General features: G+C 39.0%; 1 protein-coding gene, 1 long non-coding RNA gene and 2 other non-coding genes across 4 annotated transcripts in view; 3 read left to right on the forward strand and 1 right to left on the reverse strand.

Annotated features, from left to right (window-relative positions):
* Positions 1–22,904, forward strand: part of LOC110836971 (uncharacterized) — a 249,532-nt gene that overhangs the window by 205,901 nt on the left and 20,727 nt on the right. Inside the window, exon 5 of the long non-coding RNA XR_015535781.1 lies at positions 14,851–14,968. This is a non-coding gene — a long non-coding RNA (uncharacterized LOC110836971). The remainder of the gene's footprint in view (positions 1–14,850; positions 14,969–22,904) is intronic.
* Inx2 (innexin 2) lies at positions 8,181–13,464 on the reverse strand. The gene is made up of 2 exons (XM_087351282.1): positions 13,340–13,464; positions 8,181–12,386 (listed from the first exon to the last, which is right to left on the reverse strand). Exon 2 carries the CDS (start codon positions 11,830–11,832, stop codon positions 10,756–10,758), a length of 1,077 nt encoding a protein of 358 aa, XP_087207408.1. The 5' UTR covers positions 11,833–12,386; positions 13,340–13,464; the 3' UTR covers positions 8,181–10,755.
* Positions 16,258–16,330, forward strand: TRNAR-ACG (transfer RNA arginine (anticodon ACG)). The gene has a single exon. It is a non-coding gene; the product is annotated as a tRNA-Arg (tRNA).
* TRNAR-ACG (transfer RNA arginine (anticodon ACG)) lies at positions 22,707–22,779 on the forward strand. The gene has a single exon. It is a non-coding gene; the product is annotated as a tRNA-Arg (tRNA).

The following is a 22,904-nucleotide window of genomic DNA, read 5'->3' on the forward strand; positions in this document are numbered from 1 at the left end:
CATCGTGTCTGCTGTTTGCCTGGGAAACCTTCTTCAGTGGCTGAAAGACGCCATTGCTTGTGATGATGCATCTCATACCTGCAAGGGGTCGATTACTTTGACCGCGAAGATGAAATAAGACGAAAGGAATACAGCTCGTTGCTGTCGATACACAGGTTGGCCCTGAACATAATTGGCCATTAGTAAGTGCAAGTCAGGTACAGTCTCACAGAAAAGTAAAGTCTGTGTCATACGCACTGTAATGCGTATTGTATACCGTACCCCTGTCAGTGTTCCTGACCTATGGGCCCTTGAAATGAAAAGGATATAAACCCTTAACAAGAAGTTTGACAAATGACTGGAGTTCTCAGCTTATTGTAACCTAACTACTAGAATTTTTTAGATAACAATAGGCCCATGTATCACGTTCAGCAAAGCTTGGAATTTCGGCCATGAAGTGTATTGATGGGTCCCCCTTCGTCCGCAAAATAACAGTGAATAAGAAAGATGCTGTCTTCTGGGTTGTAGCGCCGTGTAGTCTGGTAGAAGTTTATAAACGTTTCAGAGCTCCTTGCTGCCTCCATCATCAAGGCGATGATTTTACTCATCGCCCGATGGCGGAGGCAACAACCCAGAAGACAGCCATCTTCAGACTCACCGCCGTGAAAACCTCAAATCCTAAACAGTGAATATATTTTTTTTCGTCATCAGCGAACTTTGTGTAGGATACGCTACGACTCACGAAAGGTCACTCCAAGACGCGCGCGCGGCGATACAAACGTCTAACCTGGGTTGTGCGGTTTCTTCTAGACCACTGCGACGTCAATACTTGAAGTTTTAATTAATTCCCTTTTTGAATCGCGCGTGTACATTATACCCTAACTTACAGACAGAACAAGTCTTCGGAAATTCATATTGCCTGCAAGATTGTTACGGATTACTTAAAGTTTCAAGGTAAATACCTTACTTTCGCCTTCTTCAGAGTTTCCTGGTTTGTTGTATTAGTTCTTTCGTCCTCTCTTTGTCTCCTTCTGCCGCTCTTCGTCTCCTTCTTTTTGAAGTTCGGTCATTGTTGATCGAATGGTAAAAGTTTGGTCAAATATGGACTAGTTGTTTACACGTTATGGACGGGTTGCCTATCGGCTCCGCGCCAGTGTGAACTCATCTTATACAAAGGCTGGCTGTCCTGTCTATTATAAATCGCCACAATGTACACTTTCCCATACAATGAATAGGATCCTCAAAGGGATTAATGTTAAGGTCAAACAAGTCCCGACATGAAATGCCTACTTTCTTCGTCAGTAGATAACTTAACGATCTACAATTGAAAATGTGGTAAGACTTTTGTTTCTTTGTTGATTGAATCCGCGCTGCTCATTTGAGCTGATGATGTTTAGTAGGGAACGATTTATTGATGTTGGTCTTCTGCATTGTAACGCCTGTGTAGTGGAACATACTGTCTCCATCTGCAGGGTAGGCGTGTCAAAGAATGTTTAGAACAGTTTTTACATTCCGAAGGCAAGCAGTTTTTATGATTATTAATTTGAGCTTCATATGAAGCAGGAATTATTGACCGGTACAAACCAAAGTTAAATTCGTCGGATAAATTTAGGTTTGTATTCCTGTATCAAATTAAATCGGAATTATTTGAGTGGTTTGGAGATGAAACACGTGGACGGACAGTACTCCCAATTATGCATTCATTTTACGTTGTGTTATACAAAGAACACTTATGAATAATGCAACATAAGTCAGGAGGAAGATGACGTATCAAACACATTACTGTCATGGTAACTGGAGTTCTTTTAATAATCTCTAGTCGTTTACATAGGACTATGAGATGGACAAAAGAATAGTCCTCCCACTCGCCTGTCTTAAAGATCATTCGTCTTTTCAAAGCTTTCAAACGCCATGATGATTCTATGTAAGAATACATAAAATAATAGTTTTGTCTTTATTTATTATGTAATATTATTTTGAAAATAGTATGTTTTAAAGATATGGATGACTTGTTTTGCTGAAGACTGGGTGGAAACAAGTAAAATTGACTGAAATAGCAGTCACCCTGAACACATATTCACTTGAGCTACGTGTCTGATATGTTTATACAGTGGAACCTCGATATGACACGGGTTTCGGGGGGACAGCTTCAGTACCCGCGTTGTATGTGAAATTGACATTTATCTATCATAAAACAAATGTAAACGCATTGGGGGGGCATGTTCACAGCTGTGGTATATGCGAGTAAGCGGTATATCCAGGTTCCACTGTAGTGCTACATAGTTATCATTCAGCCACTGAATTACGCGCTTTTACGTGCCCTTGCCGGCGGAGGTTCTGACAGTCTCTGAAGTTATGCAACGCGCGCCACTTGCTAAAGTCTTCGTTTTATCGCGTCCTGAGCCTGAACATGATTTCAGGCTTTCCCGGCGATACAGTGATGATGATGTTCACCTTGCTTTGGGCTGATGGCACCATGTGGAAGTAAGCTATGTTGCCGCCTTTGGACAGACAACAGAGGCCCGAATATCCTACCTTCGGTAATCAAATATTACGTTTTATCCGACGTGCCGATTTCTCATAAACTGTTGAGTTTTTGATTAACATATCAAAGAAAGTGTTTGTTCCCTTGGAACAAAGTCTAGATAAAGGCGAAACTATGCTTCAATGTGCCAGAAAAATATGGTGTCGGCCTGTTACTCTCTTTTTCATTGGTGTTCCGTACTATCTGACATTTTCGACTTCCCGACCGTCCATAAATCCCGTTTAGGTCGGATAATCGAGATTTCACTGTATTCAGTTTCGTTGATATTAGACATATTTAATGTTTTCTATGCCATATTTCGCTAAATAAATACAGACGTCTGAAAGAAACGCAGCTCAATAGCTGTGGTACCACGGCGAACACGTAGATATTTGGAAGGAGTCTGTCGTGACGTGTTGAAAGTATTATCTTGGTATTTGCCTGGACAGGCTTAAAAATCCATAACATTCTTCTGTCTGTTTTTGTCTGATAATACGGTCGAGGTTCGATCCGGGTACCTCGAAAAAAAAATCCTAGAGCGCTAATGCTGTCCCAGTCTGGTAGATGAACTAATAACATTCCAGCCTGTGGTCAGCCTGCAGAACATTTTAATTTAAAAGGATGACAAGTACCGCAGGTCAGACAACACGTCTTTGTGTAGCGTAGGCCACCGTTTTTTTCATTGATAGCCCATATCCCGGGCTGCTTTCCGGTGGCATTAAATCGTTTCTTACTCTAATGTCGTCATACCATCTACTGGAAGAGCTCTCCCACAACAGGCAGATTTGTTGATGTTCCCAGAACCTCAGCATCTATCAGAGTTTCAAAGTTTTTGCAAAACCATTTATACTCGCTTTGTGTACTTGCTTCATATTGACGTGAAGCTTGGCCTGTCATCCTAACGGAAGAGGAGGGCGTTTGAGAGCGATGTTCTAAGGTTAATATTTGGACATAAGATAGATAAAAGGGACGTCAGACATTATGAAATGGATAGGAGATGGTAAATTAATACAATATTTTGTCAGAATATCTAAAATAGACTGACCTAGTCATTTATTGAAGATAATATAACATGGATTTGAATGAAAAGGACATTATGAGGTTAGAAATTAAACAAACAAAATTCTCAACACCAAATGTGGTGGTTATACCGTCATCACTCGGTCGTTAGCTTCTCGTTTGATATATCGAGTAAAGGTAAAAAGGTATGGAAGTGAGGTTAAAAACGAAACCTACCTGTGACATCTGTCCTGAACAATGGGCACAGGTGACTATTTTCTCGGGAGAAAACCTGATAACTTTATATTTTATCCCTTTAAAACACTGTAATAACTACATGTATCAGACGCTTTACCATTCAGTAACTTGTCATTCTGCCCACAGAATGTATTCGTTGGATTGGTATTCTCAGAATAAAAAGATTTTTTTTTTAAACACCATCAACTAACTGATCTTGGTAACGGTGCCGATGAGTTTTTTAGGTATGAACTGAGTTTTTAAATATTACTTAGAGAGCTTCGTGCTTTGAAGGTGAAGACAAAACCTAATACGATCACTGACGAAATCATGAAACAGACAGTCTGGTTCAGAACAGATAATTTCCAAGCTCGTTCGACAGATTTTTGAAATTCATGGACGATATCAACTGCATTACGTCACTCGGTCAGCACTGTTTCGTAATTTACCGGGGGGGGGGGGGAAGTCGGAGAAAAAGCAAACAAAACATTTTCAGTCGGATAAACAACTGACAACCGACATCAAGAGCTGTTCCCTGTCACACCTTAGCAAAGTAGCTTAATAATCTTAAGTTCTCTGAATGGAAGCAGATTACACAATCACGGCTGTGACGTCTGAAGGCATCCGGGAATCACCGGCAAAGTTCCAGGAAAAACCGCACTGCCCATGTAACATTCCGAGATCCATGAAGTTGACCTCTTCCGGGAGACGTGACTCTGAAGTTTCAGCCGATGAAAAGTCCTACAGAAATCCCATTTCATTTTGGACAAGGACTGTCGTCATCATATATATGACGTATCGCATCATGTTCTCCTCGCTTCTTGAAGACTGGAAATTGGCCCAATTTGTTGCCTGCGTTTAAATATATTGTTCATGTCCTATCAACAGTATTCTTACGATTATATAGAGTCTAAGCGTAGCTATCCCGGCTTACTATAAATACTAAATAAGATATATTGAGTAATTTCGGAAATCTGTTACATTTCGTGCAAAGGAAACTGTAAAATCTCGTAAAAATATGGAAACTACTGCTCTAGGCCATCAGTAAATGCAACTGGAACGCACCATGGCTGACTCCAGAACATTCTCATGTTTATTTCTCTCACTAGAACACAGCCCTTTTCCTGGCTAATTGATTCGCGTACTGAGAAAGATGTGAGGGTCGCAAATTGTTTGCACTGAGTCTGCGCAATATGTCGCGTACCGGATATGGATAGTTGTAGCGAGCTGCTCACCCGATCCGCGTTTTGCTACAAAGCGCTGAGTGCTCTCTGCTGATCCGCAGAACACAGGACCTCTGTCCAAAGTTGTAGGCAAATTAATCTGACCGTTTGTTTCTCTGTCCCTTGTTTTAAATTTCGGACACCAAAATGAAAGGCTATAATTGGCCAATTTTTCGTGAAACTTTATGAATTTATCATTCATTCATCTTCACATTCGACGATATTGCTTATAACACGAGCAGGTGAGAGAAAGTTGAGGTTCATCAGTTCTAATTGTCCTGAGTACGAGAAAGTCCGGGCTCTTGAACGATATCTACGTTTAACATTCTGCATATTTTCACTTGAGTTAAGTGCTTTTAAGTGCCGAAGATAATATCAAAACTTCTGAGGAGTAGTGACAACTTTGACACTTACAATAGGTGGGTAACAGGACTTGATTTTCAACCTTCCCAGGTCCAGTGTACCAAAATATAACTACCAAGTTTAATGCTTCAGTCCACCAGATTCAGATCAACAACACCTGAATCCATATTTATATTACGATGGATTCATTCGACGATCTCTCCTAATCTTTGACACCAAACAATAAATCCTGTCTTGCAAAATTTCTTGACGAGGTTTGAAATTGTGTCTGTCTGGTCCAACTTCGACGCCAAACTTTACCTACAACACTATTTTGAGCTTTCAGATTTTTTGGTGTCTAGAAATCGAAAAAAACAAACAACAAATGATAAAAGAAATGGCTAGAATACTAGTGTGTCAGCAAAGGTTCTTAAAATTTAGTCAATTGTTGCGGAGAAAATTGAGTTTAAAGTTGGCAGGTATATTTTCGGTCACTGAGTGATTTTCACAATATTTTATATGATGGGTCAGTAGATTCGACGGCCATGTTTATATTACCGATAGGTTGAGATTTTTTCTTCGCTACACGCAAGATGTCTATAGGGCCCATCCAATCTTCTGTCTAATGAATACAAGGCAATTTCCTTGTGTTTAATATCTTACAAATGGCTCAGGTTGATAACAGACATTAACATTAGCGATTACCTATTGGTGTTTGATATTGTTACTGGAAGTAGCTATTAGTGAAATGAATTGTTTTGTCTACACATAAAAGGAGTGATAAAATAATTTTACTACCATTGTTACAATAATAGATGGGTAATTATGACGATTGGTTTAGAACTTGGTAATTCCTAAGTCAATTTCTCAGCTCATTGTGGTTCAGTGGACATCGCGAATGAAGTATACACAATCGAATCCCATTCGAGCGCCAAACCCTGTACACCATCAGTATTGACTTTAAGCTGGATTGGCGGTAAATTGGGAGTTATGTTTGTTTTTGGATGTTTTCTACTTATTAATTCATTTTAGTAAATTAATTTCTTCGAATCCTTATTTGTTTTTCATGGCAAAGTACAGTATTACTCTCAGCTGAGTCTCTGCATTTAGACAAATACTAATTGTTATGAAATTGATAATTTGTCTTAGAACAACTTATCTTATTATAAAAATTTGTGATTTCGTCGTCGTCAATAAATTACGTCATCAACAATGTCAACTATAAACAAACTCGGCATTGTTGTGTTCCACAACAATGCCGAGTACAACACAACAATGCCGAGTTTAGTGTCTTACTCAAGATTTTAAAACGCAACCAACCCCCCGAAAGGGGGTTGGTCAAGTGTTTTAACCCTCCATTCGGGGGGTTTAGTTTCTTACACGAGATTTTAAAACGTAACCAACCCCCCCGAAAGGGGGTTGGTCAAGTGTTTTAACCCTCCATTCGGGGGGTTTAGTTTAGTTTCTTACACGAGATTTTAAAACGTAACCAACCCCCCCGAAGGGGTTGGTTGCTTTTTAAAAACTTGACCAACCCCTCCGAGGAGCTCCGAAAGGAGCGTTCTGCCCTAGTTGTACAAAATATTGGTCATGATGTAATTGTTGTACTCCAGTAGAGTACACTTTTCCACTCGTGTATTAAACTTTGGAACCCAACCCTTCCTGACTTTTGACACGTGCTGTAAGCCCCGTATTTGAATGCCTGTGATGGAATCTCACAGAAGACGACTGAACCTGCCGCTAAGAAATATCCCTCCCCTCTGTTCAACATACCATGAAAGTAGCCCACCATTTCCCGAGCGTCGGACGATACCCACCTGCCTTAGCTCCTGGCTGCTGCACCATACACGGGACAAAAACCCAAGTTATGTTGTTAAACACCTGCCAGGAAGTTACAACCTTCATCATCTGCAGAAGAATTCGTTTCTATCTCAACTTCCATCCAGCTCCGCAATACGAATCATGTTCCCAGCACAACCTTCCTTCTAGAAAAGATTGCCGTGTTTAACCAAAATTTGGTGGACGTTATGTGAAATTATAATACGCAAGACCCACAGTTCGTAATCACTTAACACATAACCTATAATTATAATTCCTAGAGGAATTAGTAGCATTCACACTATATTAAGAAGTCCACTTGTTATATTAGATGACGTGAAACTGTAAATGCCACGAGCTCAATTTTCCAATGTGGCCCACATACTGAAAATGTTGCGTGCACCCTACCAAAGATTGCATATGAGATTCTCACGACTGTAACTGGTCTTGCGTATTTGTTGGTAAATACTAACATTTCGGAGAAATATAATGTTTCCTTCTTTAGAGCTGAAGTTCTGAGAATTTGTTTTCCTGAGGAGCTGGTACCAACCTACAAGTCCACAGGGCATCATCATCCAGAACAACACCGAATGCCTTGCACTGTGTCAAATTTCACACAAAAAGAAACACTGGAACATTAATGTGTGAATACACAAAGTGAGTTTCGAAGATAATGCATTACTTATTCTTCTTCTATGGCTCTCCGGTCCGTGGCTTCCTCAATTCTCCTCTTCCATTCGGTTCGAGGCTTTGATCGAGGTTTCGAAACATCATCTTTTTTACGGTGCAAGGTTGTTAGCCTTGCGACCAACCCCCCCAACTTCGGCATGAAATATGTACGCTAACTCTTCAGAAACAAAGGAAGTGTTAATGGGGCAACATTATTTTCCACATTTAGGCATATTTGTGAACACGTAAATGCCTAGAGCCCCAAAGACGGAGGGATTTTTTTAACAACAGTGGTACCTACCTACTAGTCCAGACGGCATTATAACCCAGGTCTACATCGTAATCTACAGATGTTCGTGGTTTTATTTAGGACAATGAAAAGATCAGTCTGCAAAAACTATATAAGCAGTGTATTTATTGGATGAACATGGTAAATGGTTGCTTACAAATAAAAGAGGCCCATTCATTAGGGTTTTCTACATACAACTGACACAACAAAAGATAACCGAGGAATGTACCTTGTGTACAGTGATGTCCAAAAATATAAGCCACAAGGCTATGTTTACATATTCAAAATGTGACAGATAAGAGCATGACCAGTGTAAAAGTAGCGATGACATAGAAATGGCGAAGTTTTGGACATACTTCACTTCAAATCTGAGCAATTTGAATTGTAAAAATGAAACCCCCGACAAAGAATATCACAATTTTTCAGCCTTGTAGAAAATGGTCTTAGATCGAAGTATTTAACAATAGTGAGTCTAAGGCACATGGATTACTTGAGTTTCACTTCTTTTGTGATATTGGAATGGTTACTTGACTTACCATTACATGCATCATTACACAGAATATAAAGAATATACATAATATAAAATGTCATTATTCAAAGGGCAAATTTTAAGTAACGCTTCTTCAAATGTACACACAATTATAATAGAAAACATTCTTAACGATTTGCCCTTCGTACAGTGTGTCAAAGCAGGCTACTCAACACTGATCAAATGACACAATAGCCAATATCAATGTGTATCATTGCTACCAACTTGTTTTTTCTAGGGATCAATCTTTTTTGCCCACAATAAACGAATCAAAGCATTTTGCAGTATATTTAATAAAACAGCATTAAAAAAGATTTTGCGAAAGTGGAATGGCTTGGCTTGACCTGAAACTGAAGTTCATCAACAGTAGTCAGAAATGGGGAATATTATCTCGTGCGACGTAATTATCATCAATAAACAGTTGGCACATCTAAATGAAAACCACACGTACAAATTTCCAACTACTGCCAAAAAGCATGGTTTACTATTCCAAGACATTGACTGTGGCTTGTCTTTCTTTCCTTACAATCAAATTCAAAACGTAATATTGCGATGGTCTCCAATATACAGCTGTGCCTCCCCCATTTTAAACGTGACAACTATACCATGCACTGCTATATAAGGTGATTATTGCTCTCAAAACATTTAGGGTATGATAATAGAAAAATGTCCTTTTTGACAAGGAAAATGAAAGGACATGTGCTGTGGCCCCTTCAATGCGGAATGTATCGAGACAATTTTGCATAAGAAAAACTTAATCATACATTTAAAATGGATATTGCTTAACCTTGAAGAAAAATACAAATACTATCACTAGAATAATTATTGGTAAAATTGCAGCATCCAGAAACTGAGTTATGTGTTAAATCATAACTGAATTACGTGGAAATAATATGAATAGATTCTAGTATATTAAGAAAAAAGCAAGTGGAAACATTTCAATTCCATATGAATATCGATATTGCCTGTAACAGTTCTGTTACATTGCCATCACAGCAGCAACATCTGTTGGCACTTCTGGAAACTGCAATATTAATCACAGAATATATTCATGTACTTAAAAACTATAGATATGGATTCAGAATGTAAATTATTACTGTTAGGAATGCAAGAACCTTTCTATTTCTTATTCACTAATTTGTCATTGTAATTTCACGAACAAATTCATTTAATTGAACAGTTTACCACTCAACAAAACACAACTCCACAACAGATGTTTATAGAAATGTTTTAGGCTGGAAAGAGGGAGCAAGGATTCTTTTTTGAATCCTTAAATCTGATATGTCTTTCCAACACTTTATATTGTTTTACATATTCAAAGACTTTTACTAAATGGGTAACTGAGAAACGTTAAAGTCATCGACAGACATCACGAACATTTACGTGTTTGCAAGACAATTGATGTAATATCAAAACAAAGTTGGTCCCACTTATTTGAGATTAAAATCCTTACATGTTAACCAATGCAAACACTAAATTTTAGAACTACAATTAAATAAATATGAGTACAAGAAAACTCAACAGTGAAAATTGATGTTGGAAATAGGGGGAACATAATGGCAGAATGTCTTGCTTGCTTTCTTTTCCTGGAAGCTTCTGCCAGAAGTGAAGTCACTATTTACTACGGGAACTTAAAAAGACAAAACAGAATCTAGACCTTACCACCATTCAAATTTCTGGCCCAGATTAAGATCAAATACCCAACAGTCTGCACAACAAATATTAAAATAAAAAAATCTATTATGCAAACAAGCAAATAGTATTGTTCCTGGCATTGCAGGCTACATGAAATGCAGGTCCATGTGTACCAAATTCGTGACGAGCCATAACCTCCATCCAGTCTTCTAATACATCACAGGAATCAAATATTTCATCTTGTATCTAGAGCCCACGCACAACTTGAATCAGCTTATAGCACGTCACTGCCAGACAGTGGTGTCAGGCTTCATTGTGAACATAACCTATAATACCAGCTGATGCAGGTGGTGCATGGAGACAAGGCAAAGTTTTGTTTGCGCTACGTGGCGACCTATGAATTGAACACAATAATTACGCCTACTTTGCCTCAGCTAATCCCATTAGATTTCTTTTTATAATTCATATTAGTTTTTTTTATAAAACAAAACGACAAGGCACTTGGATATTTTTACACTGTTTCTTTTCCTTCTAACTTCTTGGCCAAGTCCGCCACGAGTTCTTTGTAGACGAGTGGGTCGATGTTCTTACCAAGCTGATACAGGACGAACCAGTCCCCAATCTGGCATTTGCGGGATATGGCTTCTATCTGCTCCTGCGGTGCTAGACGAGATCTGGCCCGGAGTAGGTACATGCGTATCTGCGGGCCCATGATTACAGCAGCCCGGTACAGCAGCGCAATGCCAGTCACCACAGACAGGAACACGAACCAGAACCACAGGAACACGTAGATCTTCTCGTTCACGATGTTTAGGGGCAACACGCAGAGTCCGTCGAACTTCTGCACCGTACCTGAAGGACCATATTTGTGGAATGTGCACTTTGTCACCTTGGGAAACACACGACTCATTGGATCTTCTCTGTCCTCTGGCTCCATTTCAGTAAACCTGATAACATCGGCGCCATAGTTGGTGAATTCCCCATCCAGGAAGAAATCCATAAAGTAGATCTGACCCACAACATTGATGAAGTTAAGCGCTTCGCAGATGAAGAAGCGTATTGCATAGAAATTTTGTGTATGTAAGTTCGTTGAAAAGTAGTCTACCAGCAGCTTCTTTCGATCGGCTTTGCAGTCTTCGCTTACTACTGGGCAATTTAGGTCTAGTACCAACATCTTGATCCGTCCACCCTCCCACGTTTTCCATAGATAGCGAGGTACATAAAACAAAATGGCTTGGAAGAACAGTACGAAGCAAACCCATTGGTAGTACTTGTGGTATTTGACTTCGTCATTTTCGTTGTGGCTGGAAACGCCGGGATGCGCCACATCTATACCAGGCCTACCTCCCAGTCGATTCGGTATCGTAAACGTAGAGTAAATCCAACAGTATGTGTCCATAACAGCGAGGGGAATTTCGTCGACTATGCAATCGATTGGATCACCAATGTATTGTCGAGATGTAACCAACAACGAAAACGCAATCAAGATGATTACGGTGGCTTTGTAATGAAGCCGGAACACGTTGTTGTCTATGCATACCGAGTCTAGTTTAAGAAGCCCCTTCACGGAGCCAAACACATCAAACATGGTTTATTTCTTTTGCTGTTACGTTCACTTTAATCCAGGTTCAAAACAATCAACAACCACCACTCGCACGTCGGTTTTATTTCTTGCTATGGCGCTTAAAAACGCCACCAACCACTTGCATTGATAACAAACACAGTAATTACAAACACACTTTCTCTCTCACACACACACACACACACGTTATCGCAAGCACTCCCTTGCCTGTCCAACTAAACTGACTTACTGTTCTATCGTGTCTTTGGACTATGTCGCCCGCGTCAGAGCATTTCACTACAACTTTTGTTTGGCTACGGGAATATGGCGCGCAGACGCACGAATGGAGTGGAATTGTACGAAGTGGGGGTTAGTTCCACAGGGGCAGGAAGGAGCGAGAAGCTTCCTCTACCTCCCACCCTCTCTCACTCTCTCTCTCTCCCTCTCCCTCTCCGTGCTACTCTCTAAGCAGGGCCCTTTGCATATTACTGCGTTCGATTTTGTAAGGCCGTAATGGGATGTTGCTTGAAAAAAGTTGACAGTGGAACCACGGTTCCGGAGAATCTGACGTAAATACGTATCTGTAATGTAATGTAATAATTCTTATATAAGATAAGTAATTGTGATATTCTAAAACGTTTTTACCAGCAAAAAATTGTCTAGTCTACGAAGCACTTCTTCTACAAACGATTCACAGATCAACTGTTTCCGCAATAACGAAAGCGGATTGTTGACGGCAGTAATGTAACACAACAATGCCGAGTAAACAGATGACGTAACAATTAGTTTCTTAGGTAACATACCCATTGATGTCGGTCCATATTTACACAGTGTTGATATGGATCTGACACATCTTCGTTACGCTTTTTTCCTTACTAGAGCAGGGCGCTCCTTTCTGAGCTCCTAGGGGGGTTTGTCAAGTTTGTAAAACGCAACCAACCTTGGTTAGTCCCGAAGGGGAGTTAGTTTAGTGTCGCATTCTAGTGTTTTAACCCCTGAGTAAGAAACTAAACTAACCCCCCCCCCCCCGAATGGGGGGGTTTAAACACTTGACCAACCCCCCGAAGGGGGTTGGTTGCGTTTTAAAATCTTGAGTAAGACACTAAACTAACCCCCGTGTATAAACAAATATAAGGTGATATTGTTGATGACGTCATTTTTTGACGACAACGATGGCTAATCCTTTCGGAGCGCTTCCTGTAATCTGATATTTTACTTCTTTACGTCGCTGATCAGAGGCCAACAGTTCTTGGTTAGTCAACTATCTACGTCCAATCCCACCCTTGCAAATCTTCGTCTGTTTTTCTACATGTGTCGTTAATATGGTCTCGTTTATCAGTGTAAGTCTCCCTTCGCTTTTCTTTATTTCTTAAATATGTCTGATGTTTTAGTTCTTTACGTTGTTGTTCAGAGGTCAACAGTTCTTGTTCAGTCAACTTTTTACGTCCAGCCCCACCCCTGCAAATGTTCGTCTTAAAATCGGTCATAAAGTCAGTTTTCATAATCGTAATATATCGAATGCGTATCAGTTTACCTTGTTGAAGTTGTTGGAGTTGGTACTTCAAATACTTGATAACGTCTTCTTTCACTTTCCTGATGTTTTAGGACAACTGTTAGTCAATTTTTAAGATTGCGACGTGCTGCTTCTGGAGCAGTGATAATGCGACTGACTTGATATTCTTTGATTTCCTTGTTGTGAAGCGTTATTTGTTTACTCGGCATTGTTGTGTCGACTTCAACAATGCCAACAATGCTGAGTAAACAAATATCTGTTGGCATTGTTGATGACGTCATTTTTTGACGACAAATTGGTTGAAGAGAACGAGGAATCACAAATTTTTATAGTAAAAAAAGAAGATAGACGTATTTACGTCAAAATTTCAAAATATGACAACCCCACGAAATTCTATTTATCTTTAGTTCACTCTATTACGCTTTTCAATTGTAATTTATTTTAGTGAGATTCCGTATTTGACAATTCATATTATGGTTGTCGGTGAATGCTTAAATTCTATACAAAATAAATTGGTGTCATGTTATTATTTTTTATTTAGTGTTCTGTCTGACGACAGGTCCATATGAACAGGATCCTTCCATCCTTTTCTCGGACTGGGGACCTGTTCATATACGTTCTTCGCAGATGATCCAGAAGTGGTTTGCCATTGCCTTCTTCTGTGTGTGAATGGAGTGATTGTTGGGAAGTCACAGAGAAACTCCCGGAGGAAAACTCCATGTTGCCTAGACCACGACCTTGCCCGACACAAGTTATAAATTCGGGCACCGCCGGGTATCGAACCCGAGACCCCAGGATTACAAGGCGGTCTCGGGTTCGATACCCGGCGGTGTTAGAGGAAAGTAAATATTGTTTGTACACACGCGCTTGTGTTCAAGTGCTTTATTGCCAAAGACATTCTGGTATGTTATTTTTTTCATAATACTGCTTATAATACGATGAGCTGAATAGTATTACACAAATTCCAGTCTGCTGGCATACTCCATACTCCTCTTTTGACACTTTCTGAGACAAGTCAGTGAGATTTTGTGTATTTTCATACTGTAAGTATCCACGGCGTCAAAAATTGATCGAAATTTCTTTCTGTTTGCTATCAGCGCGATATGAAATTGTGTCTTGGAGAGTTTCGTCATTTACACTTGACTGTAAATGGCGTGTTATTACAAGAAGCATCGTGGTTGCCAAATTTGGATATCGCCTAAAAGTTTCGTGGTAAAGCCTATAGATTTCTACATTTTCTGATAGTCTTGTAACTTTGAATATTATGAATCATTAACAGATTCGCGTCATGAAGTTCCAGTTCCATTGTGTAGGTGGCAGTTTGTTGAGGTGATTCCTGATATGGTACCGTAAATAAAGCGGCCGAGAGCGAAACTGAACATTTATGTACCACCATGATTGCAGATTTATGCATTTAAAAAGAAATATTTATGACTAAATTGAGTACTGTGTTCATTATTATTATAATCATAATCTATCCTTTTTTGTAGGTTTACCGAAAAGCGTGAAAACCGTTCCTCTTTTGTTTTCAGACCGTGAGGTTTAAACTTTTAAGCATTGGAGACAGCCTAAGACTGCTCTGTGGCCATCCGAATTCACCATGAATATTCTGTTAGCCGTCATTTCCATGTCTACATATTCTTCTGCAAGGTACGTAAATTATTTACATGAATCTTCATTTACATTCTCATTATTTAGCATAGTAAACATAAAAGCAATAAGTAGGATTTGAGGTCCGAAGTTGACGGTCTTCTGGGTTCTTGCGCCTCGTAGTCCGGTAGAAGTTTACCGACGTTCAGAGGTCCTTGTTGCCTCCATCATCAGGGCGAATCGTATCACCGATAGGGTTTAGGCTAACTCAGTTGTACAGTAGGTGCCCGAATCAGACCCTGACTGATCTCAGCACCTCCAAACGTTCCATGACATCGTTTAAAAGTAACAACAGCAGATTTCAACTCTCTCACAATTCAGCGAACATTCTCGTAGGATCATTCATCACTCGGCGCACAAAATGACTCCATTTGACGCAGCGTCATTAAATAAACTAATAAATACTGGCAACGCAACTATAACCTGTTAGATTTACAAACAACACGTGTCTTGGGAAGAACCAATTCGTTGATGTCTCATCCGCTTTCTTTAGAGGCGTTTGTTTAATGACGCCATTAATTGATAAGATCGTGCATGTTTAGATGTGTTAGTGGTGGTTAGATTTGTAGATTTATTGCACAATTAAGACAGATGGACGTCATCACTGGAAAAGTCCACTGCCATTTTGCGGTCCACAAAGAAATGTTTTGGGAACTGTATCACTTCCTGGTATCCATGCTCAACGAGAAATGATGAACTGATAAATTTTCCCAGGTTAACTTCCGCACTCGTACGTCAGAAACGTGATAAACGTAATTCTGCCTGATATCAAAGACCGCACTGCTCTATGTGAACGAAGAAGCACGTTACCTTTACCTACAGCTTGGATTCTCTATGCGAAAGTTATCATGCGGCCAGTATGTACGTTCGTATGATGGACGAATGAATGACTCCACACACTTTATTGATTTATACTCGTGCGTCAGAGATATTAAGATGATTCCATTGATTCTGCCGTGGTAGAAGAAATTAAAGGTTTAGCACCTCTAATACGAAAGCTCACAACTTGATGAAATACGAATCAGTTCCATCCAAAGAAATGAAAAAAGAACAGGTACGAAGTTAGAGTTTATTGTATGGATGCATTATTCAGATATCGAAAATTTGTGGTCTGCGGTCCCCTGTGTCCGAATTCTCGTTGTCGTGACTCCTGATTTCAATGTTGGAGGTAAATTAAGTTGCTCTGGGAGAATGCTGAAAGCAGGAACTCATAGTATCATCCAAATTGAAAGGCATTGTGTGTTTAGTAACGGTGTTGAAGGTTTGATATTAGTGAGGTTAACTGTCGTGGCCCTGTGGCGCAACGGATAACGCGTCTGACTACGGATCAGAAGATTCCAGGTTCGAATCCTGGCAGGGTCGGTGTTTTTTTATAATTATTTTCAAAACATTTAATAATACATTTCTATTTTATGACGATTTATGAAAAAAAATTGTCGCCAAGAGGGAAAATACGCATTCCTTTTGTCGCATGATTTCTTCTGAACGTAGTAGTGAAAGTGTTCGCACTTCTTATACAGGATACTGGGAACGACCCGTTCTTCACGTGGCAGAGCACTGCGGGTTGGCTTTGATCTAAGGACATTCGGTAGGACTCCTTGGACGAGGGATCGGGCCGTCGCAAGGCCTCTACCTGTACACAGGACAACGCAACACAGAAAAACGCGGACAGACATCCATGGCTTGAGTGGGATTCGAACCCACGGTCCCAGCGACCAAGCGGCCACTGCGGACCCCTAGTTTAGGACACGTACTGACAAATATGACCTCCCTTATATGCGTTCACTTTGTTTAAAGAACGTATAATAAACCAGTGTTTAATACTATTTAATATAGCCCCCTGACTTCCCAGCCAAGGTTTTTATTTCGCGCTGTGTCCACCAACGCCGAGGGAAATGGGGCCTGTCTGGCACCAGTGCGGGATAACATCTACCACGTCATCCTGAGCTCTGCTTGTACTTTCTCAGAAGCGCGGAGCGCATAAAGAAACCAAAAAATACGAACAGAGAATGAAAAAGAGGCCTGCAAGTCTCCAGTGAAATGTATTATGGACACAGACTATCTGATATTACTACATGCTTATTTTATGTAATTAATTTTTTTACACTTCATTCTGTAGCTACGTAGACCATATTTCCATTCCATGAGAAGATGGGGCACGAATGGATTTTAGTTTTCAGAAAAGAAAACAAAATGCTGTGGTTACCAGTAGGCCTGTCTGGGAAGTGGAAAGCAGAGGACACTTGTGATTTGTCCGGTTGTTTCGCTGTTGTACATACATACATCTCATTTTAGCCTACCGATCGCAAATTGCGTTTCCCACTTGCTGGAAGTCTCGCTTTCTGCCGTCTTATTTATTTGTAACTCTGTTTCTCTATGCTTGTGATATCGATTAAATCAAGCGTCTGTGCAAATCGATGTGAGAGTCTGGTTGCTACAGTAGTCATCACCATACTGCACACTTCAAGGCCACGAAAGGATTCCCCTACATCCATCGCGGCTCTAAATCTGTCTTAACTCGTCTGGTCTCTGCTGTTCGTGTGCAACTTTGTACGATTATGCTGTGACTTTGACTCATTCAAGGCGGTGACGGTTACTATAGTGTAGCGACATTGCCCATTATTTCCATTCTACATTACTTTTTTCTCGTACTAGTTTCTTGGTCAGATCATTTAATGACGTTATCTCATTAGAAAGGTTCTCCTACTCTTCGTCGAATGAAAAGAACTTTCCAAGAAGTGACAAGGAAGGAGAAGTAAGCTGTTCTGGCCTATTTTAAGGAAGTATCGTGATATTCGCTTAGAAAGGCTCAGATTATAGTTTAAGCTGTTATGGTTTATTGATTAATCTATCCGTTTCGAAGGAGACTGGAGAGATATTCATGTACAGGAGCTGAATAATATGTACTCTTCATCACATATTATTAGGACAATAAAAGAAAGAAATTGAGAAAAACACGGGGAGAATGATGGGAGAGGTAAAAGGTTATAACATATTTTATTGAAGATAACATTTAAATGCGTTCTGTTACCTGCACCGACAAGCCAAGAAATTGAATGGGCACATGATAAATTACCTACAACAAAATGTTAATTTAAAATAAATTAAAATTACAAAGCAAACTGAACCAGGTGGCAACAGAACATCAATCACTGACAGTCATTTTCTGCAAGTTGTGATAATTATTTTTCTTGTCTGGTATTAAGATACACTAATTTTGAATGATGATACGTTTTATTCATTTTTTTACGTATTTATACCACCCAAAATCGACTTTCTATCTAACTGCTTAGCAATTTCCTAGAAAGAATTTCATCTGATTAAATCTGTTCTCCAATTATTTATTACATGCGTACAGACAAATAACTAAATAAATAAATAAATAGTTTCTTGCACCGTTGTGTGGGTAGCTTGCAATGGCATGACGTCAGACCAAGTTTAATGAATATTTGTCACACTGTTTAAAAGTTAATAATGACGTAAAGAGACATTCTGAGATGTGATAATAGGCTACTGTAGAACCTACTTCAGCTTGGAAATGGAAATTCAGTGACTGAAGGGATATCATTATATCAACAGCATCACGCCAGATTTCATAATAATATTTTAGCGTGTGTGGTGGAAATTAGCAGTACTATACATTTATAAATGTATCATGTAATTATCTATTCTGCGCATAATTTCTGTATTACATGAAATATGACATATAACTAGAGCCTAGTGTCCAATTGTTAATACAATATATGATTTGTACAAGATTTGAGCGAATGTGTCTGATTTATTCAGAAATAATTTTGCATTAATGTTTAGTCCCAGGGGTTTGTTGGTTTTCGGAACCAAACTTAGAGATAAATAAATAAACTTAAAAATTTATCTTGACCGTAAAATCCTTCAAAATTCTACAGTAAGTAAATAAATTACCTCAATAAACATTGGACTTTTTTAAAGACCTCTTTCACGACAAATTTCGGATATCTTTTATCAAATGTCGCCAATGTTTCTTTAAACTCAATTTAGAGACACCGTATTTCCGTGTTGGGAAAAGTAAAGTGTCGCCAAATGAAGGACGGAAATTGAAGTGAACTACTCATGATGTCTTCTGTGATCATAATAATAATTCTTAATTAATAAATATTTTAGTGAAAAGGCTGAAAAATTTATTTATAGAATGGTCATTAAATTTTTCCGAACTGAATAAAGAGGTTTGACAGTTTTTTCATAAAATTCTACAATATTAAATTTAATTAAAATCGTGTTATTCGTTTTTGAGTTTATTTATGCGTTCTGTGGAAGATGGTCACGCTATACGTCACATCAGGCTCGCGTGAACTGACTTTATTCTTCCCACAACGATATGTTTCGATTATTGATGGTAGGAAGTTTGGAAGTACAAAGGTAGAGGTGGAATGAGCTTCTAGCGGGATGCTTTTCTAACCAAGTTTCATAAAAAATAGTCAGTTGGTTTCGTAGTTATTAGGGGAGGATATACACATGTATTCGAACACACAGACTAGATGTCTTTGCTTGTAAAATAAGTAAAGACGGCTACAAATACATTTGATTCACAGCGGATTTTTGAAAATACTATTCTCTAAAATAAGATCTTGGTAACGCATAGAAATAACAAATATCTTTCCTTATAGCACAGCCAATTGTAAACACGTGTTCAGTTTTGCGTTTCCTTGGCTATACATGTTCCTCTCAGCATTAAAAAAAAAGTAATATAACCTATAATCTACGATACGCTAATTTGAAATTAAAAGAATGTTCGTGGAAACCTTGGAACGAAATTACTTCTAAATATAATAACCTTGTAGTGCAAGTATGCGGCTAGCGTACTTCGGTGCTCGTTCAATATATTCCACAGAATGGGACGACCACTTGACATCTGACCACAACTTACTGTGGTCAAGCTTCCAATAAATATCACGTGTGCATTCAGAAACCACGACAGCACAAAATCACCATTTCTTCTAAATGCCATTTGATTAAGCTTTCTTTCTAAGGAAGAAATCTGGCGTAGGAGACCACCGTGTTTTCTTTGTGTGTGTTTCAATATTTGAACCAATTGACTTTTCTTTTCGAATCTTGGTCAGATGGCAAAGACTTGAGAAAAAGGTAGCTGGAGAGAAATTATAATATGGAACTTTATAATTTGTACTATTCACCGATTTGGGGTGATTAGGCGATATGTTCTTCGAGTGATTTGGTGATTATTAGGGCGATGTGGGCGGAACATGTAACAGGAGTTGGAGAGATGACAAATGCATTTAGTTTTTTAATCGGAAAACCTGACGTAAAATAGATTGTGGAGTTTGTTCGCGTGAGGCAACACGTCAGTGGAGGCTGCATAGTGAAGTCCACTGTGCTTCATAATTGTAGATCTCTGTCATTAATTAGGCTTGCTGTACATTCTGCGGTTACACGGACAAGCTGGACGGGCAAGATGTGTCCTGACGAATTACATGGACTTGTGAGTTGTTACATGTACACAGGCGTAATCCACGAATTTTATAAGATTGTAAGAAAACCAGAGAAAATGAACAGTAAATAAAATAAATAAACAGGTGAAACAAATTGGTAAAAAAGAATACAATGAAGAACAGAAAAAAGGAAAAATCATAAGGAAAGAGAGAAATACAGAAAGAGGTCATTGTAAAAGGTTTTTTTTACTTTGTTACTCTTGCATGCAGAATTATTCTTTTCGTTTTCTTCTTAGTCTGAGAGTGTTATTATAAGCCCAGGAGGTCAGTTGACTGTGCCGAATTCTTACAAATTGCACTTTGTGGCTGGAACATAACCGGTTCTGCTGCAAGCAAGCCATTGCATTCATTCTAACACGTCCCCATGTTCGCGGCATTCCAGACCCCACGTTACGAACCTTGTAAGAATACAAATTACACCTCTCTGTGCATAAGTACACACCCGTATCAAGGGTCCTCGGCGATGTCCATTTATGAGATTGAATTTGATCAAACTTGTATGTAATGTATTTTGAGGCACATTATACTTCGTGGGTATTCTGTCGGTGGCATTTGAATTAAGGAAGCTGGGATAGGCCGGGCGTGTTCAGTCCTAAATAATTTTCTGTTTTCGTGAGTATAAATGACTTAACAATGCAATTATCAAATACAGCCACCGCTTATTTTGTTGAATATAAAATGTGAAAATTGAGGTTTCCACGGTCGTGAGAGCTTAATTTGGTATTCTAGAGTTGTGATACCAAGAATCCTTGCAGATGTCGGAGTTTCAGAAAAAAAATATCTTGCCTCCATGTTATACCCTGACGATGGAGGTGACTAACTTGTCTTCCTTTTGATAAGGATTGAATGTTCACTTGTTATTTAGATACGCTTCGGCATCAAAGGGGTTAATATCTGATAATTTATCTAAACATTTATACTCAATTCAACACGTCTGTTAAGTGCAATGACTGATTAACGATTATCATTATTTTTGTTTAGATAAGCGTTTATTATTACTTCAAAACAGTTTCTCTGCTATTAACGTGTTAATTAAAACCTAAGTCATGTTTAATATCTTCTGTTTGTGTTTCCTGTTTAGATAAATAATCTGCAACTTTTGATATTAATCCCCTTAAGTAATGATGAAGTATACAAAATAAGTTTTATTGAAATAAATAAAATAAATCGGTAGCTTTACTGCAGTTGAACACAACTTTTAACTCAGGGGTTCTCACAGTGGTTGAGTACGAAAATGGCTATCTTTTGGGTTGGAGCGCCGTGCAGTCTGGTAGAAGTTTACCCAAGATTTAGAGGCCCTTGCAGCCTCATCATCAAGGCGATGAGTCAGAAGACATATCTAGGAAAGTATTTGTTACTTCCTCTAGATATCCCAGTTTCATTATTGTGTATAAGATAAGCCCACACTACGAAATCATCAGTTTTATCTCCTTTTAAAAATTGTAATCTTTTTCAGCCACAGGCTGTGGCCGATATGGAGAATTAGGTTATCGGACGTACTCTGTCTTGCCATTATATGTTAGCTGCACTGGAGTCGCGATTTGATGATTAGACCTCTTTTTGTCCTCAGTGAACTTTCACACTATTGGCCAACAGTTCTGTTCTTACCAGGCGCGTTGCCCCTCAGGACGGATGCCTTCTTAGGTCGCAATGATAGGGAATTAATGATTCGTGATCTTCGTTGACCTAATTCACTGACGAGTCTTTAATAAGGACGGTGCTATGTTACTGTGCAGTCAATTTCAAATGTTTTTGATTAGGTCGTTAGGTTCCGCCTTCTTCCACTAGTCGGAGTCGAGCTGCATCTGGAAGCCACTTAACTCTTGATTAAAAGATGATTGTAAACGTTAATCCATTATACCAATAATAAGAATGGCGTTGTCCATTGTATGTCACGACGTTTCGGGAGTTTACTCTACTCCCGTTATCAGGCCATTGATTCTCATTACACTGACGTCTTTAATACTAGTTAGCTAGTAAAGTAATGCGAAATTTAATATTTGCGAGTTACGTTTGCAGTGAATGACGTTACAAAATTGTTTCAGTCTTAATTTCTTACGAGGTAACGGCCAGGAAAATGACAACACTTTTATCTTACTCTTAGCACGGAATCAAAGTTGTAGAGGTACTGTACATCAAGAAAAATATAAAATAAAAGATCATTTTACAAAGAAGGTTAACAAATGCTCCTTTCAAAAACGACCATATAAGACGTTAAAACATGGTACCTGTACATTGGAAACGGTTACGCAAGTGGCCCTGTGGCGCAACGGATAACGCGTCTGACTACGGATCAGAAGATTCCAGGTTCGAATCCTGGCAGGGTCGTTTTTTAAAATAGTTTTTGGTATTTTTAGAGGCATTGTTATGTCTATAGTTGTCGTTAATGACCACACACAAGGACATCTCGGAGTGTCAGAAACTGGAAACATTGTATCGCAGGGTCATCGACC

This window comes from Zootermopsis nevadensis, unplaced genomic scaffold, assembly GCF_977971745.1.
Source record: "Zootermopsis nevadensis isolate Lab colony 2312 unplaced genomic scaffold, Znev_1.0 Znev_ptg000002l, whole genome shotgun sequence".
Lineage (NCBI taxonomy): Eukaryota > Metazoa > Arthropoda > Insecta > Blattodea > Termopsidae > Zootermopsis > Zootermopsis nevadensis.

What these genes read in the sequence shown, in the direction of transcription:
- Inx2 (XM_087351282.1), bottom strand. Translation starts at nt 11,832, where the DNA reads ATGTTTGATGTGTTTGGCTCCGTGAAGGGGCTTCTTAAACTAGACTCG.